Source organism: Corylus avellana, chromosome ca10, assembly GCF_901000735.1.
Source record: "Corylus avellana chromosome ca10, CavTom2PMs-1.0".
Classification (NCBI taxonomy): domain Eukaryota; kingdom Viridiplantae; phylum Streptophyta; class Magnoliopsida; order Fagales; family Betulaceae; genus Corylus; species Corylus avellana.
Window position 1 is genome coordinate 5,280,666 of NC_081550.1, and position 17,369 is coordinate 5,298,034.

General features: G+C 36.4%; 3 protein-coding genes across 4 annotated transcripts; 1 reads left to right on the forward strand and 2 right to left on the reverse strand.

The window, feature by feature from the left end:
* The first annotated feature begins 2,327 nt into the window (after positions 1–2,327).
* LOC132162788 (uncharacterized) lies at positions 2,328–4,370 on the forward strand. The gene is made up of 2 exons (XM_059573018.1): positions 2,328–2,838; positions 3,109–4,370. The coding sequence occupies exons 1-2, from the start codon at positions 2,328–2,330 to the stop codon at positions 4,368–4,370; spliced, it is 1,773 nt and encodes a 590-aa protein (XP_059429001.1).
* A 5,467-nt stretch (positions 4,371–9,837) lies between these two features.
* LOC132164168 (zinc finger A20 and AN1 domain-containing stress-associated protein 3) lies at positions 9,838–10,865 on the reverse strand. 2 transcript variants are annotated; one of them, XM_059574606.1, is made up of 2 exons: positions 10,618–10,865; positions 9,838–10,448 (listed from the first exon to the last, which is right to left on the reverse strand). In XM_059574606.1, exon 2 carries the CDS (start codon positions 10,428–10,430, stop codon positions 9,963–9,965), a length of 468 nt encoding a protein of 155 aa, XP_059430589.1. In that variant the 5' UTR covers positions 10,431–10,448; positions 10,618–10,865; the 3' UTR covers positions 9,838–9,962. The 2 variants fall into 2 exon arrangements, with proteins under 2 accessions (XP_059430589.1, XP_059430588.1); XM_059574605.1 differs by having other exon boundaries at positions 10,534–10,859.
* A 550-nt stretch (positions 10,866–11,415) lies between these two features.
* On the reverse strand, positions 11,416–16,926 carry LOC132164068 (uncharacterized). Its single transcript, XM_059574479.1, has 5 exons — positions 16,586–16,926; positions 16,284–16,390; positions 12,565–13,063; positions 11,974–12,092; positions 11,416–11,875 (listed from the first exon to the last, which is right to left on the reverse strand). The coding sequence occupies exons 1-5, from the start codon at positions 16,853–16,855 to the stop codon at positions 11,677–11,679; spliced, it is 1,194 nt and encodes a 397-aa protein (XP_059430462.1). The 5' UTR covers positions 16,856–16,926; the 3' UTR covers positions 11,416–11,676.
* Between the last annotated feature and the right edge of the window lie 443 nt (positions 16,927–17,369).

The window sequence follows — 17,369 nt, forward strand, 5'->3', positions numbered from 1 at the left end:
AAAAAAAAAAAAAAAAAAAAAAAAAAAAGAAAGAAAAAAAACCTGGTGTATAAATACAAAAAAAAAAAATAAAAAAAAAATACAAAATTAGTCACTGTAGTTGGCCTAAATTACAAATCGTTTGTGCGGTATAAAAAAGTGGATAAATACAAAATCAGACCTTGTGGTTGGACTAAATTATAAATTGCGTTATGTCTTATGCAAGTAAAATCAGAGGTTCCTAGGATATGTCAAAAAAATAATTTAGTCCCTGAAGTAAAATTATGTTAGATGTCACGTCAACGCCAATAAAATGGTGACACGTGTCATTCTTAATAAAAAAAATATAAATATATTAAACTAAAAAAATTAATTTTCTATTAATTTTTTAGTTTTTTATTTTATTAATTTTTTATTTCAATTTTTAAAAGAATAAGGGTATCGTAGAATTATAATAAAAAAAAGTATTAGCATTGGGTAGTTTGATGGACCACTTTAATTAGCATATTTTAAACATCATAGAACACTTTTAAAAACGGTTGTTTATATTTTTTTCCCCAAAATTTATTATGCAATGAGCCTTAAGTAAATGAAAAATGTGTTTCGGAAATGATAGGAGACAACTATATATAAATCAGCTGCAGGAGACACTTAATTAACGGCCATATCACAGTAGTCAACGAGGAGTGAAACTCACTGGCAGACGTTTTATCTCTTTACCTACGTAAATTGTTTTGCCTTGTGGATTTATTTAAGATGTTATTTATTTTGTTTATGTGTTGACAAAATTTCCATCACAGGGGTGGTGAAGTTTTATTTATGCATATTATGAATTTTCATCTCGTGATTTTAATCAGATTGGAGCATTTACAAAATGTTTACACAAAAACCAGTGAAAAATGATATGTTTTGAAAAAACTTGGCAATTTGGATCCACCGAAATTTTGAGGTCGATATTTTTATGAGGAGGAGAGAAAGTAACGCCTTGCAAATTTAATAATAAATATTTAGGGAAAATTTACTTTACACTCCTGAAGTTTCAGGAATTTTTCAAATGGAACCCCAATATTTAAAAAGTGGCAATGTAGTCCCTAATGTTTCAAAAAATTTCAATTCAGACCTTCCGTTATTAATTTTTGTCTAATTAGACAGAAATCATCTCACATTTATGCCTCTATTTCAATTTTGCCCTCATTAAAACCTATGAAATTACGTAATTACCCTCATTAAAAACCTATGAAATTAAGGGTAATTGCGTAATTTCATATGTTTTAATGAGAGCAAAATTGGAATAGAGCGCATCAAAATTTCACGTGCACATGGGATGATTTCCATCCAATTAGACAGAAATTAGTAACGAAAGGCCTGAATTGAAAAATTTTGAAACATTAGGGGTGTACATTGCCAATTTTTAAACATTGGAGTTCGAATTGAAAAATCCTTAAAACTTCAAGGGGTAAAGTAAATTTAACCCTAAATATTTAATTATATTATATTTTAACGTATGAATAATTTAAATGAGTGTATTTTGGTTTATTAAAAACCTAGAGTGAGAGAGAGAGAGAGAAAGAAAGAGTTCATACTTGATCTATTTTCAACCTTGTTTGGTTGGGAAGAAGGAAAACCAGGGAATCTCCGACGTAAATATATGAAGGAAAAGAAAAGCACCTCCACATACAAAGATTGGGGATTCCAGACACCTTCTCTCCGTCTCATTTTCTCCTTTTTCCTTTCAACCAAACGCTGCTTCTTTATTCATTAAAATAAACAGCTTCTTGTTGTCGTAGTTGTTTGTTGATCTTCCTTTCTTGAAGCCGTTGAAGCTACCCTTTAGACCATTTTATGAAAATTAATTAATAAATAGATCCTCAGAAAAAAAATAAATAAAAATAAAAAAATAAAAAAAAACCCAAGTCATTAATTAATTATTAAATGAGTTAGACCCCTCAATCTCAATTCATTAATTTCGTATCGTATAAAAAATTAACAACCCTAGATTTCGATGATTTCGATATTCATTAGATGAGCAACCCCAACAAACATGCCTAAATTTGAGTTTTTACAGCTTGTTATGTTGTGTAAACATGTTTGTAGTAACAAATTACTGCACATGGTGAACTGAACTAGCACCGATTAACTGATGACACAAACGAATCCATCCACTTCTTTCGGGTTATTTATATATGTAGCTGATTCTAGCCACCATACGTTGCCGACTCCTTCCTTTCTAAATCCCATAAATTTCCTCTTCTGGCTATTGTGATTAAATTCCCTTTGCATTGTATCTTTTTGATATATATATATATATAGAGAGTGATCGAGACAGAGAGATCAGAGAAGGATCGTAAATGGGAGGGATAATGGGAGGGGAGTGTTTCCCATTTGCGATGCAAGTGGCAAGAGGCAGATGGTTCACAGTTTATGCCTCCATGTTGGTCATGTGCGGGGCTGGAACAACCTACATCTATAGTCTCTACAACAAAAATATTAAACTTCTAGGATATGATGAAGACCAAATGAGTAATATAGCTTTTTACAAAGATGTTGGATCATACCTGGCGATTTTCAATGGCCTCATTGTTGAGGTGATACCAACATGGCTTGGGCTCTTCCTCGGCGCCGCCATGAACTTTGGCGGCTATTTCATGATATGGCTTGCCGTCACGGGCCAGATTCCCAAGCCAGCTGTTTGGCAGATGTACTTTTATATTGCCGTGGCAGCCAATGCTCCCAACTTTTCTGCCACAATAGCTATTGTCAAATCTGTCCAGAACTTTCCGGTGAGCCGAGGCGTTGTTTTGGGTCTAATGAAGGGTCTCGTTGGGCTCGGCGTACCTATCATAACCCAAATTTACTATGGTATTATCAAACCACCACTTATCTCAAAAGATAAAACTCTTATAGAAATGAATTAATTGAATTATTTAATTTAGATTCTAACACTCTCGCTCGCACTCTCACATGTAAACTCAAACTCCTCCTTAACACTTAAAATATTTAGTTGAAATAAGAGGTAAATAACATAGACAAGGTTCGAACTTAGAACCACAATGTAAAATCAACTTTTATCACAAAAGTTTAAGCTCATAAAAAGTGATTAATTTAATTATTTAATTTATATTCTACCAGGCATATATGAAAATGATTCAAAAGGTCTTGTTCTTCTCTGTGCATTACTCCCAACTGCAGTATCACTCCTGTTTATGTTCACAATCCGGAATCTGAAGAATAGAAGGCAACCGAACGAGCTGAGGGTGTTCTTGAATTTCTTTTATTTAACTATCTTGCTTGCACTTTTTCTCATGGTCATAACTTTACTTGAGAACTACATTAAAATTCTGACACCAGCTGTCCATACAAGTAGTGCCATAGCAGTCATTGTTATGCTCTTCCTCCCGCTCCTTCTTGTCATTAAAGAAGAGTTTTCCATCTGGGAAGTTAAAAAACAACCACCAACTGATCAGCTGGGAACCAATGAGAAACAGCCTCAAGAAGCATTAATATTTCCTGGAGACTCCTCTTCGGAGCAAAAAGGAATGTCCTGTTTTGCAAACATCTTCAACAAACCAGAAAGAGGAGAAGACCACACCATCTTGCAAGCAGTTCTAAGCATTGACATGTTCTACATCTTCCTTGTTTCTTTATGTGGATATGGTTCGGCCTTAACATCCTTTGATCAGTTACGAGCCATTGGATTAGCACTCCAATTTGACGATCCACTTGTCAACTCCATCATCACACTAGCAAGTGTGTGGAGTTATTTTGGGAGGGTTTACTCTGGTTTCATCTCTGAACTTCTGCTTATGAAATGGAAGCTTCCCCGGTCGGTGATGATGTCAGTTATTCTTCTTCTACACAGCATTGGTCTGCTCGTCGTCGCCTTGGATTCTTCTTATTCTTCATACTGCGTGGGATCAGTGATAATTGGATTCACACTTGGCGCACAAGTACCAATAAACTTGGCAATGATTTCTGAGTTATTTGGCCTCAAGTACTTCGCTACATTGCTCAATTGTGCACAAACCACAACACCTCTTTGGGTAAATCTGTTGAATACACAGCTTACGAACACCCTTTATGCAAGAGAGGCAGCCAAGGAGCTGCATCAGCGAATTAAAAACAGGTGCAGTAGTGAACACCTGTGTTTCAGGTTATCCTTCCCCATTTTGGCTACCATTACGTTAATAGGAGCTCTTATCTCTCTTCAATTCGCGAGGAAAACTCGAGAATTTTACAAAAGTGACATTTATAAGCGGTTTAGAGTTGAAAGATATAGTAGGGGTGATACATATAAAAGGTTTAAAGGTGAAACATATGTGAAGTTTGGAAAAGGCGTAAAGACCACAGAGACAGAAATGGTTCAATCATCCTCTGATTATAATGGACACTAGATGGAATGGATAGAAAAAGAAGAAACACAAAGAATGCATGTCTAGAGACAAGGAAGGGGAAGACGATTCTTCAAAAATACATGCAAATTGAAAATGATTTTGAAGAGTTTTATTATTTTTTGTATTGTTTATTTGGGTTTGATTCGATGTTCAATGTGCTTTTCTTTTCTTCTCTATTTAATTAGGACAATATTATGACATACTCTAGCAGCTAGCCTACCCTCTATTTTAAGGTGTTTTATGTTGTATAATATAATTTGATGTAATAGTTTATGTGGGAAAGATACGCAAGTCATTCTTTGAGTTCATTGGCTCAAATTGGCCCTGTGATTTTCTGGCCAAATGTTACAAAGTGTTTTGTTTGAAAGTGCATTAAAAAATAGTAGTTTGAAAATGTAGAAAAAATATATATTTTTTTTTAAACAGTAAACAAGGGGGCGGTGCTTTTTTAAATACAATTTTAAAAGTTAAACTATGTATTCATGAGACTTTAACTTAATTTGTATTGCCTTCATTTTGAAATTAATATTTTTTTAAAACCGCACATTATAAAATTGTTAAATCAAACGGACACAAATGTATGATATATTATGTGAAAAATGATATTCTGACCCCAACTAATGTGAAATAAGCAGTTATTATAATATCAAATTAAAAAATACTGTAATCAACCAAACATGAAACCTCAAAGGATTTATACATCAACACACATTTTGTTAACAAAGGGGAAAACCTTTGATAACTTAAAAATTAAAATTAAAAAATAAATAAATAAAAACCTCTTTTGGGACAGCTAAATTCAAGAATCCATTACGAAAAATAATTACAATGACATAGACACCTACAAGGCTACAACCTTGTAACGTCGAGACTCCTTACGCGCAAATGAGCTCCTCACTCACCTTATTGCCTGCTCAGAATACTCAAGCGCCTCACCGGTCAAACTTCTTGTAGACTCCTTACCGACCCACATGTAGACTTCATTAATGAACAAACATGTTGTAGCAGAGTGGTTTGATCCAATACTCCGAAAGCCCTCAACACATGAAATTGCTACTTGGTGCACACTCCATGTTCTTTGTGTATCAACACAATCAAGGAATTGGCAACTCTTTAGAGAATTTTCCTAATAGATCATGAGTTCATATCTTCATAGAAACAAAATGGTGTTTTGAAGTTATTTTTCTTTATATGGAATAATACTAAAAACCTAGCCACCTCTATGTATTATATGTATTTAATGTTGCCTTTTTAATTCCAAATTCAAAGCAATAATCTATAAGCAAAGTTAGTAAATGGTATATCTATTAAGGAAAATGTTAAGGTCACAACATAAATCCAACTTATGGCTAACTTCTCTCCTACATGTCATTTAAAAAAAATAAAAAATAAAAAAATTGATAGAGATCGAGGATTTTGGGATTCTGAAAATTTGGGAAAAAAAACAATTTATTTGGTTTAAAATTCAAATTTTTTTTACACGTAAGAGAGAAGTTGGCCATAAGTTGGGTTTGTGTTGTATCCGTATCAAACCTCATCTATTAAACTTTAATTCCCTTGTCATGAAACAAGTCTACATTTCACCCTTATTTTTAGCCCCTTTCCAGTACATTCTTCCATCCTTCCTCCCTTCCCCTTTTTCCTTATTTTTGTTTTAGATTTTGTTTATACTCCAACCACAGCGCCCAGCCTCCTCCATCGCTTTGGCGTCTACTCCACCTCGCCGTTCGTTTTCCTCCCCGATCTTTTGGCTTTGTCGGTTTTTACAAGGGTTCTTAGATCGGCTTTTTCCGAAGTAGATTTACGTTTTCGTCATTGGTCCAAGTCCTATACGTGTCATTACACATTCTTCTCCGCCGCCAATGAGTCATGTAGACAACAAATGTTTTCCCTCCAGTCGGCACATGACGGTTGTAGTTCGAACATGCCGGAGTGTGGAACGCGTGAATCTCATGCGCTTTTGTGTGAGCCTGCCGCAGTTGTTTGTGGTTTTTTTTTTTTTTTTTTTTTTTTTATATTGTTCTGGCTTTCGAGTTAAGAATGGATAAATTTTGGTGTGAAGGCTTATCTATCATGACCGGTTAAATAAAAACTTTTGTTGTAGGGATATGATTAACCCATGTTTTAGATCTAGTCTGCAAGGAGCAGATCTATACCATAAATGAAGTTCGTACATGGGTGAGATCGGAGGTCATGGATACAATTTGATTGTTAGATTTTTCAATGTATCTACAACTTTGTAGCCACATAGCTTTTGCCTTTGTTTTTAAGAACTTTATGCTCTATGATGTAAAAGTTTTATGCTCTGAATCTTTTATGGAATGAGAAGAGATTTACCTATTCAAAAAAAAAAATATGCAACAAAATTAGATAGCATTGCAGGCATAAAAAGAGATTATGGACAATTGCATAGAAGGATTTAAGACAAAGGATAAACGCAAAATCAGTCCTTATACTTGGCCTAAATTAAAAATTATTCCATGCGGTATAAAAAATAATTTAGATGTCCTCAAGGTATGCCAAAATAGCAATTTAGTTCTTGTAGTAAGCATTTAAATTTTATTAAAACACTTGACAGATTCCGTTAGTGTGTCATACCAGCATTGATAAAATAATGGCACATATCACTCTTAATAAAAAGATATATAAATATATAAAAGTAAAAAAGTAAATTTTTTTTTATTAAAAAAAAAAAAAAAAATTGGCCTTCTCCATCATTTTCTCATGCAAGTAGTACGAGCTCTCTCCATCCACTCATCATTCTTTGAATTCAGAAAATATATCGATGCAGATTGATCATCCGCCTCAAACTCTGGCCTTCCCTTCAAATAAGCCATCAAAATCTTCCTTGCCTTTTCTCCAATAGGGCCCTGATAAGCGTTTAATGTTGTACATTTAAGCCCTTTAACTTACATATGTTAATTTCTTAGCATTGTTATTTGTTTGATTTGTTTGATTTTTTTTTTTTTTTTTTTGTATGTGTGTGTGTATCAAGGTTTTAAATGAAACATGCAAGAATTCCATTGAAAATTGGGATAAAATCACATTTTGGGAGCTTCTTGAAGGCCTGGGATTGAGCACACAGCATTTGGGCTCGAGCGCACCTACGCTCGAGTGTCCCAGCACCTAGGCTCGAGCGCACCAGCGCTTGAGCGCATATCAGTCTAAGCTCAAGTGCATGTCCTTTGGGCTTGAGTGCACACGGCTTCTAGGATGAGGCAGCAGTCCTTTTACTGCTTAGATTAGGTTTTCAGTCTTCCACTTGGACTAGGAGATTGAACTCTGGTTTTCATAGGTTTTTAGGGTTTTAAGGGTTCTCCTAATCCCTATAAATACGCATATAAACATAAAAGAAAGACACACTGCTACCTAGAGCAAAAATTTAGCAAATAATTATTAAAGCTTAGCAGAGTCATGAGTGGCTAAAACCCTTTGTGGAGTATTGATGTAACCAAGTCCAAGTACAATGGTTTGATTGTATTTTAATTTACAGATTTTCAGTTTATGCATGTTACTTGTATAACTATAAGAATTGCTACAACTTGATTTTGTTCTTAATATTTAAATGCAATTGTTCTTAAATTCCAAAATTAATATTTGTGAAATTCGTATCTTGTCTTAGACAGTCTTTTACTTTTATTGAACTCAAATCATTCTTATTTTTTGTGATTATGGGGATGATGGTTATACAACGATTTTTAATTGTCATATGATCAACATGATTAGATAGGCCATACATAGGGTAGACGAATTGTACTATACCATAATTTAGTGTAATTTAGGTAGACGGTATGTGCCGACCGAAGATGAGTTATGATATTCCATTGATTATATGAAACCTATATATTAAAGAATTAGATAATTCATACTTAGAGAAGACGAGTCATATAGCATCTTAGTGGTTAGATGGACGGTTCGTGCCAACCGAAGATGAATTATACTAATGCTTGAATAAGATATTTTCTTGTTTGTTTATAATATGCATAGAATGAATTTTTTGGTTAAATATGATTAACCATTGATGTGCGGATAGTGGTGAAGTCAATACTCTACACTCTCTCTTATAGTTCAAATCTCTTTTATTTTCATGCACTTTAATTTTAAAAATAAATCAATCATCTTTTAAATTAAGTTACTTTTGATCTCAAAAACTTGATAACACCTACGTAGTGTTTGAGGTTCAACATCCTCTTTATAGACTTATCATACAAGAATTTGTCTTATTTCGAGTAATATTTTATTATTGATATAATTTTGCTTTGAAAAAGACCACATCAGCCCCGTCAGACCCATAAAGCAAATCCAACGACCAATTTTTGTTAGCTATTACTTTCAAAATCAGCACATGCTTATGTTGGGATAGAGCCTACACAAATTTTTCTTTTCTTTTCTTTTTTTTTCTTTCTTTTTTTTTTTTCAAAAAAAAGATTTAAATTCTTTAATGCATGAAAAGGTCCTCAAGTCGTTAGTTTAACATCCAAAAAAAAAAAAATGGAAGTAAAAGTCATCAAGTTTTGATTCTTGAAAAGTCATTGAGTCGGGTTCACTAACGGTGGTTTGGAATTACGTTTGAGAGGCCTAAAAATACGTTTAACACTCAAAAAGTCCCTTTGAAGAAAAAATTACTCGTTTGATAAAAAAAAAATTAAAAACGTTTTTAAACATACAAAAAGTCTGAAAATGATCAAATCGCACTTTTTGCAAAAGCTTAAAAATGAAGCTTTTGCCAAAAAACACTTTTTGACTTAAAAGCTCTATTTCTCAAATGTAATTCCAAATTTACTCTTAAAAAAACAAAAGAAAAAAAGTATATCATGAAATGATTTTTTGCCCCACTAATGCGTTAAAAACAAAACAAAGCTCCTTTGGGCAAAACGGAGCGTTTGGAGTCTATGAATTAAAACAGACAAGTTTGTGGCAGCCAGCCTTGCAAGTCAACTAACAATTAAGCTAATTTAAACAGTGCGTTTTGAAGACAAAAACTAGGCAGGATGTCATTGTTTTCAACACTTTGTCTAACCTGAAAACCAGGAATTCTAAAGTTGTGGCAGAAAAAAAATTGTTTATGGCCCCGCGTGAGTTGTTTGCAATTTGTCCCTGATTTCTAATGAGTTGGTTGAAGGTAACGTCTATTGCCCCTTATGAATGGTTGGGTGTGGACATTTAAGGCATATGTGAGATTTTCTACTGGGGTAAGGGAAGTTTTTAGGGTTTGAGGGGGGAGTATTTGACCCCTCTCGACCCCCCCTTCCTCCGCCCCTGCCTGTGGCTATTGGGTTCGACCAACCCAAATGCGATCGAACTATTTTCGGCCACTCCCAAATAGTTTAGAGGGCATTATCTCAATTAAAAGTTTAGACTAAACATTATCAATTATATGTATGAATATTTTACTAATTTTTCTCCTTCATGGCCTACACCGAATATGTTTCATGCATCTAAGGCAACGAAAAAAAAAAAAAAAACATCATTTGAATGGACCAGTAAAATAAAAGATTAATTAATTACATGAACCACATATCATCATCAATATCCACACCCAATCAACAACCCGGTGGAGAATAATAAGAAAATACGAAATCACCCCCGGGATCAGATCATGTCGAGCTTCTGGGCCTTGACGACGGGATTGGCTCGGGCGATCTGGTCCCGGCCCATCCCTTTGAAGTCGAAGGTGCAGCTGTGCTGCTCCGGGTACCGGTGGGACCCGCAGAAAGTCATCCCGCACCTGCACTCGAACCCCGTGAGTCCCACGCGCCGCCTGCACGCAACGCACCTGTTCGCCTTAGCCTTCGCTTGGCTCTCTCCCTGCTGATTCACAGCAACAACAACAGCCGGAGATACAGGATCGGTCGTCGATACAGAAGAAGATGGTGAAGGTGATGATGAGGTGGCGACGAGGGATTGGTTGAAGGCAAGCATGGCCGTGGAGGATTGGTGCTCCTCCAGCTGCAAGTCACGGTAGCATTTGGAGCAGAGGTTCTGCGTGGCCGGACTACCGAAGAAGCCGCAGTTGTTGGCGCACAGCCGAGGCGCTTGGCATCGATGCTCTTCCGCCATTTCTCTCCAAAATTTAATCTAAAAAAATTGAAAAAAAAAAATCATAAGAAAAAAAATAATAAATAAATAAATAAGAAGAATATAATCCGAAACCAAACAATACCTGTGTGGAGGATTTGGACACACCGATGGAATTAGGAGAGAAAATCAGATCTAATAGTATTTGGTGTGGAAAGGAGAAGAATACCGTGTTTGGCTGGGAAGAAGGAAAACCAGGGAATCTCCGACGGATATATATGAAGGAAAAGAAAAGCACCTCCACATACAAAGATTGGAGATTCCTAGTCCTCAAAGAAAATTCCAGACACCTTCTCTCCCGTCTCTTTTTCACCCTTTTTCCTTTCTACCAAACGCTGCTTCTCTCTCTATAAATACGCGTTAAAAAAATAAACGGCTTCTTGTTTGTCGTAGCTGTTTGTAGTATAGTCCTTGAGCCATCTTCCTTTCTAGAAGCCGTTGAATCTACGCTTAAACCATTTTTTTTTTTAAATGATTTAATAAATAGATCCTCCCACAAAAATTAAAAAAAATAAAAAATAAATAAAAACCCTGTGAATGTGATATCATATGAAGTGAATGGATGATGAGGCGGAGAGGGACGACGAAAACGTGGGCCGCCGATAGTGTGTGGGGTCCCCCTGGCAGGGGCGGCGGCGGCGGCATGCAGCTCAACAACATAAAATAGTTTTCTACTCCGTGCCACTTGGGAATTTACTAATCGGAATTGGGCTACCATTCAAACATCCATCGTGGCATTGCGCCAGCCTCTTGACCGTTAATTTGTCTGTGCCCAGATGAATTTTAACGTAAAGATTGAATTTCAAATCTAGAAATCTACTTGATATCTAATAATCCTATTTACCATCTCGCTTGTTGGCTTGCACTTGAATTCTCCTATTTTTTAGAAATATTTCTTTAGCAACCTGCCAAGGGATGGATAGGGGTCCATGCCAAACCGCAACAATCAACTGTGACCCTCTTAAGAAAAGGAAAAAATAAAAGAAAATTTGATCAAATATTTTCGTATTCGGATCTCCAACAATTAAGGTCCACGCATAAGAACAATATGCTCAAAACATGTTCAAGCAAGTGGTCCCAAAGAGCAAAATTATTGAGAATCTCTATCAACATTTTGATATCCAATACAGTAATCTTTGTTGTCCGTGGAAAAATCGCATTTACGATAATCATGAGCACCATCATAAAAGTTGTGGTGATGATGGATACGTCAATAGAACACATGGACCTAAGCAACACCTACTATGTATGCATTCCAAGCATCTTGTTGCTGAAAACTTTTGACCTCTTCATACTTCACGTCCCGGCCGGCACCAAACCCCTCTGTCATTCTGTTTTCTTCGGTGTCTGGCATTTCCCGGAGCCAAAAATGGACCGACCGAAACCCAGCCTCTTCTAAGCAGTCTTTGATCTCCGGCAATGACCACCTGCGCACATGAACAACCATGTTCTAATGTTCTGGGGCTGCTCAGCTTTGTTATATATGTATTTCATTTGTTGAAAAAGATAAAGCAACACAACTTACAGCCTCCAGCTGTATGAAAATGCATGGCGAAGTTTTCTCTTCTGCTTTTGGAGATGAAAATGGAGGCTTATCCTTGTTTTGCGCTCAATGATGTCGAATTCATCTTGCTCCCAAACATACTGCACATGTGGACAGCAGAATCTTAACCATAACAAAAACAAGTTTGCAAAACGAAAGAACAAAATGAATTGCTATAAATTTGATCCATTCTGTGCCCACAAGAGGAATGAGCTCAATGTCCCTAGTAACTTTAATGGTACCATCATGCTATAAGGAGATATATATGAATTCAGTAAGTCTAGCTGTCATATAAGGCTATAAGATGTATTTGGGATATTTCACCAATTTCACTAAAAATATAAAGGACTTCAGACAAAAAAAAAAAAAAAAATTTAATCTCTCTTTCTTTCTTTTAAAGTTTTTGGAGCGACTCTGTTTCACGTAACTCCCAAGGGGTTTCTCATGATTGGACTCACTGCTCCAAAATATTAGACCTCCTTTTGAACCTGAACCCGGCCAAGAAGATTTATATTTGTAATCATCCAACTGGTGCTATAAAATTTCATGAGTATATGGAGCCAAAGATTATACCGTAAAATTGGCAAATCTTCTTTGAAGTCTTAGCTTGCGCTCCGATGATATCCCACCGTATAAATCCATCACAAATATACCACCTCGCTTTGACAGGGCATCAAGCACATGCTTGAAATATAAAACCAGGTCTGCACGTTTATGGAGACAACAGCAGCTATAGTTAAATGCACAAACAATGTCTCTTGGAGGCAGTAGAACGTTCTTCATGCACTTATCCTCAGTAGTAGAGTTCACTTGTACAGCAGACTCCAGGGCACAATTTTCCGAACCATCTTTTCCCTCTTGCAGTGTGATGTTACTTATCAGTTCATGAGGCTCAAATTTGACTAGTTTGGCCTCAAGAGGTTGCAAGACATTGCCATGAAAGAGAGATATTCCTGAATACCCATCAGCCCCAACTCTATTGATGTTGTTCTCCATGCACCAATTTAGAGCCTCAAGGTCCAGATCCAATCCCACAGCAGTCCTACTTGGATTACTGCGGATCCATTCTGCACTGTTAAACAGAGAGAATATATCAGGTGATTAGAAATCTGTGACCTTTGAAATGAACCAAGCTGAACACATCAAGTCAATTTCCTCTCTCCCAGGTCTTACAGTCTAATGAAATGTTATTGCCACCAACATGATATTTTCAGAGCTAGAACTGCAGATGAATTGCAACAAAAAATTTTGTAACTGCCACAAACCTACTAGAACTCTGTTCAGATACAAATCCACCTGAAAACTAAACTTCTATTGGTCTTTGAAAATCAATTCTTTTAAACAAGTACACAGATGCGCAAATTTAGAATGGCCCTCAAAGGAAATTGAATCACAAGACAGACACGTAAGAGAACAATGATGCTAAAGAAATAGTAACTGGTGTCTTTCATTTTAAATACATTAATAACATATCCAACATCTATCATAGCACATTCTACACTTACGGAAACTAATAGAAAAGCACTGCTATGCTATTATTATTTTAAATTTATTTTTAATATATATTATAAACCGGTTACCCGGTTATTAACCGCTTTTGTCAATCCCTAAAACCGCTAATGGTTAATAACCACCCCGCTTGTACACCCCTAGAATTGTATCTGGAAAAAAAATAATAATAATAATAATAACCCTTTTAGACATTCACAATTGGGAGATTAACTGAATGAAAGTAGAACCTAACGAAAAAAATAACCTTATACAGATTCAAGAGTGCCAACTAGGCTGCAAAGCTACAGTTTTTGTCATAAAAATTAAACAGCACACATAATACACTATCACTAAATTACTCCATATAAGCCCTGGGATAATAAACTCCATGAAATTATCTGAAGCTATGGCTATGACGGCAATAAGGCCATGAAACAGTTGATGAGATAATCTGAGCATCAAAGGCTGAAAAATGGAGAAAACACGCAAGTGCATACAGGCTTTAAATAGTGCAACCAATTGCCGGACAATGTCATTGAGCTGGGTGTTTTATCAAACAACTACTATCTACTTTTGCATAAAGCTTTAAATCATTCAAATACAAACTAAACCAATGCCCTCATCAAAAAGCACCAATTTGGGAACAACTAAAGATTTTTTGATGTAGATTGAGATGCATACAAGTTTATGAGAAAATGGGAACAAGCACAAGGGTCCAGAAAATTGTTCCAAACAGAGGGATGCAGAAGGCTATATAGAAAGGGTCCAAAAAGGCTCGTCCGCAACCTCATCCATAGTCTCATACGAACAAGGTGATTCAAGGGAGTTACAGAAGCATTCGTTCGCAACCTCTTCTATAGTCTCGAACAAACAACGAGATCTAGGGGAGTTACAGAAGCACTCCCTCGCAATCTCATCCATAGCATCGTACAAACTAGATGACCCAAGAGGCTTACACTAGTGCTTATTCGCTATCTCAGTCGTAGGCGACTGTGAACAGGATGATCAAGATGACCCAGGAGGCTTATAGTAGTGCTTGTTCACTATCTCGGTCATACATGACTACGAACGAGATGATCCAACGGAGTTACTGAATTTCTCATTTGCTACTTCATCCGAAGACTTGTACAAACGGGTGATTAAGTATCATGCTTTCCTTGAATTTTTGCATACTCGTTCGTACGAGCAAGTAATCTTGTACGAACAAGCTGCATCAGTTTTCTTAACTGAATTATTTCAATTTTCTACTACGTTTAGAAGTTTGTTGCCTATAAAAACTTGTTATAGACAGCCTAAAATGTAGCTTGAGATGTTTTATCAGTTTTCTAATAAGAATTACTCATTGGTTGAGTTTTCTTCTATTTTCCTCAATTCCTTGGCTGAATTATTGGTTTTGGAAGAGTTGTGAGCCTTGTGTTTGTTGTCTTTGCAATCTCACTACATCATGCTACATCATTTTTTTATAAATAGTTCAATTTTATTAGAAATTAGAAAGAGGCGCAACTCAAATACATAAAGAGTATACAAGAGAGACACCCACTTAGGGATAGGAGAAAAAACAAAACTCCAAAAATTGCAGAAAATTAGAAAAGCAAGAACTACTTATTATAGCAGTTATCCACCCATAAAGGGTTTCGAACATAAAAGCTTTTAACTCTACCATTGTTCTCACACAATCTTCAAAGATTCGGGAGTTGTGTTCTCTCTAGATGCACCACATCACACAAAGGGGGGCCATCCTCTAGGCTTCTAAATTGCGGAGACTACCATATCGGTTTCTCCAACTCGCTGATAACTCCACCACCCATTGGGACATTACCCACTCTATCCCGAAAAGACGGAAAATTGAAGCCCACAAGTCTCTTGCTACTTCACAATGGAGCAAAAGATGATTGATAGATTCACTATTCTTCTTACACATGCAAGATCAGTCTATTACTATGACTTGCCTTTTTCTTAGATTATCCAAGGTCAGAATTCTCCGTAATGATGTTGTACAAAAAAAGTCACCCTCGAAGGCGCTTGCTTTTACAAGGGAATGAATGGCCAACAGAGGAACTAAGGGCATGATAAAAAGATCTAACCTCAAATATTCACCTTTTAGAAGGGGACCAACAAATCCTATCATCACCTCAACCTAATAGATTACAAGAGGTTGAAGAAAGAGGTGACCAAAACCAAGTCGCTAATCCTATCACCCTACTGCAAGTCGCTAAACTACATATGGTTTCCGGGATAGTATCATAGGCTTCATTATGCATGTGTATGCCCTTCCCCTTTCCTTTATCTTTGTTATATTGCCCTCACTTTAAATCATAATTAATTGAGCAAAGCCAAGCTCTTTAGTTCTGTTTCTCCCCTGTTATCTTTCTTAGAGCAAAGATCAGGAATGCTAACCATACTGTTTTGGTTCCTACTTGCTTCAATTGTTGTAAACAAAGCCAACATTTGCTCCTAAAAACCCTCATAGGACAATCCCACGTGACAAAAGTTCTTCACTCTTTGAACTACCCAATCTGAAGATATCAATTCAGGCTGCTCCTGGGCATCTATTAAAGCCACAAGATTGACAACCAAATGCTCGATCTCTGTGAACTCGTCTCCACTGTAAGACACCAAAACTTATTTTATTTGAAATAATCTAACATCATACTTGAATACATGAATTCAGCAAATCACCGGAGCGATGCACTACCAAATTACCACGGCATCTTGGGCATTATTTTCAACATGTGCATACCAATACGTTATATTCTTGAGCAACTTATCATAAACCAGGAAATAGTAGGCCAAGAATGTACCTCAGAAGAGCGGTTCCACAAAAATCTTCTTGGAGATGGAGGGGCAACCTCCCACCCGCATACATCAGAAAGAACTTCTGCACGTAGCTTATGTCTCCCTTCGGAGACTGCATTCAAAACAAAAATACACATAACCCCATCAAAATTTCTGCTCCAGAAAAATCAGAAAATTCGTCGCATTAGGTTCAGATTTTGAGTCGGACTTTTGTTTTGGTACGTTCCAAATAACACAAAAAAACTAAGAAAAATTCAAGTTTTCCCACATTTTCTTGGCAGTGAAAGAACTAGTGAATGGGTCAAACCTGTACGGATTGTTGGTAAAGAATAAATTTTGAAGGCATATCCTTCAATGGGTAATCTTCACTCTTCTCCTCTTCTTCTTCATCATCATCATCATCTTCTTCTTCTTCTACTGCTTCGGGAATATCTGGCTGGGAAGCGGAGGCAACAGAAGAAGAAGAGGGCAGGCTCAGCTGGTCATCATAGTCATCGTCTTGGCCCTCAGCATAGTAAGAGGCTCCTCGGCGGGGATTTCTTTGTTGCTGCCTCTGCTTCTTCTCTCGCTTTCCCATTCTTGATTTCTTTCCGCCGCCGAATGCATACGATTTTGTATCAAACGAAGGAACTCATAGAATGGCAATAGCTTTGGTTGTCAGTCTTGTATTATACTACAGTGTACAGATTTTTTGTTCATCTAAACGGCAGCTCGTTTGTGCTCTTGAAAAATGAGGGTTTGTTTTCTTCTCGGCTGGGATTCTGGGAAGGACAAAAAAAAAAAAAAAAAAAACACCCTCATAGTCAACTCATTAACCAAACCATTATTAACTGATGTACCGTTTTAACCAAATTATCGAAAATAGGTTTAGCAGTATCGTTATAACCAATACCACTCTTACTCCTTATGCTGACTTAAGCATTGGATAATCTTTAACTCCGGCGAGAGATCTTCTCACATTGTTCTCATTTTTGCAGTCATCCACGAGGATCTCACCAACAACAATCCCTATTAGTCGGCCTTCAAAGAATAGGACCGCAACATGAAGAACTCAACCCATTGCTTGCACCAACAACAGTGAAGTACAAATA

Coding starts and splice junctions, on each gene's coding strand:
- LOC132162788 (XM_059573018.1), top strand. CDS start 2,328: ATGGGAGGGATAATGGGAGGGGAGTGTTTCCCATTTGCGATGCAAGTG. Junction 2,839..3,108: donor CATAACCCAAATTTACTATG/GTATTATCAAAC, acceptor ATATTCTACCAG/GCATATATGAAAATGATTCA.
- LOC132164168 (XM_059574606.1), bottom strand. CDS start 10,430: ATGGCGGAAGAGCATCGATGCCAAGCGCCTCGGCTGTGCGCCAACAAC.
- LOC132164068 (XM_059574479.1), bottom strand. CDS start 16,855: ATGGGAAAGCGAGAGAAGAAGCAGAGGCAGCAACAAAGAAATCCCCGC. Junction 16,391..16,585: donor TTTACCAACAATCCGTACAG/GTTTGACCCATT, acceptor TTTTGAATGCAG/TCTCCGAAGGGAGACATAAG. Junction 12,093..12,564: donor GAAGATTTGCCAATTTTACG/GTATAATCTTTG, acceptor CCACATGTGCAG/TATGTTTGGGAGCAAGATGA.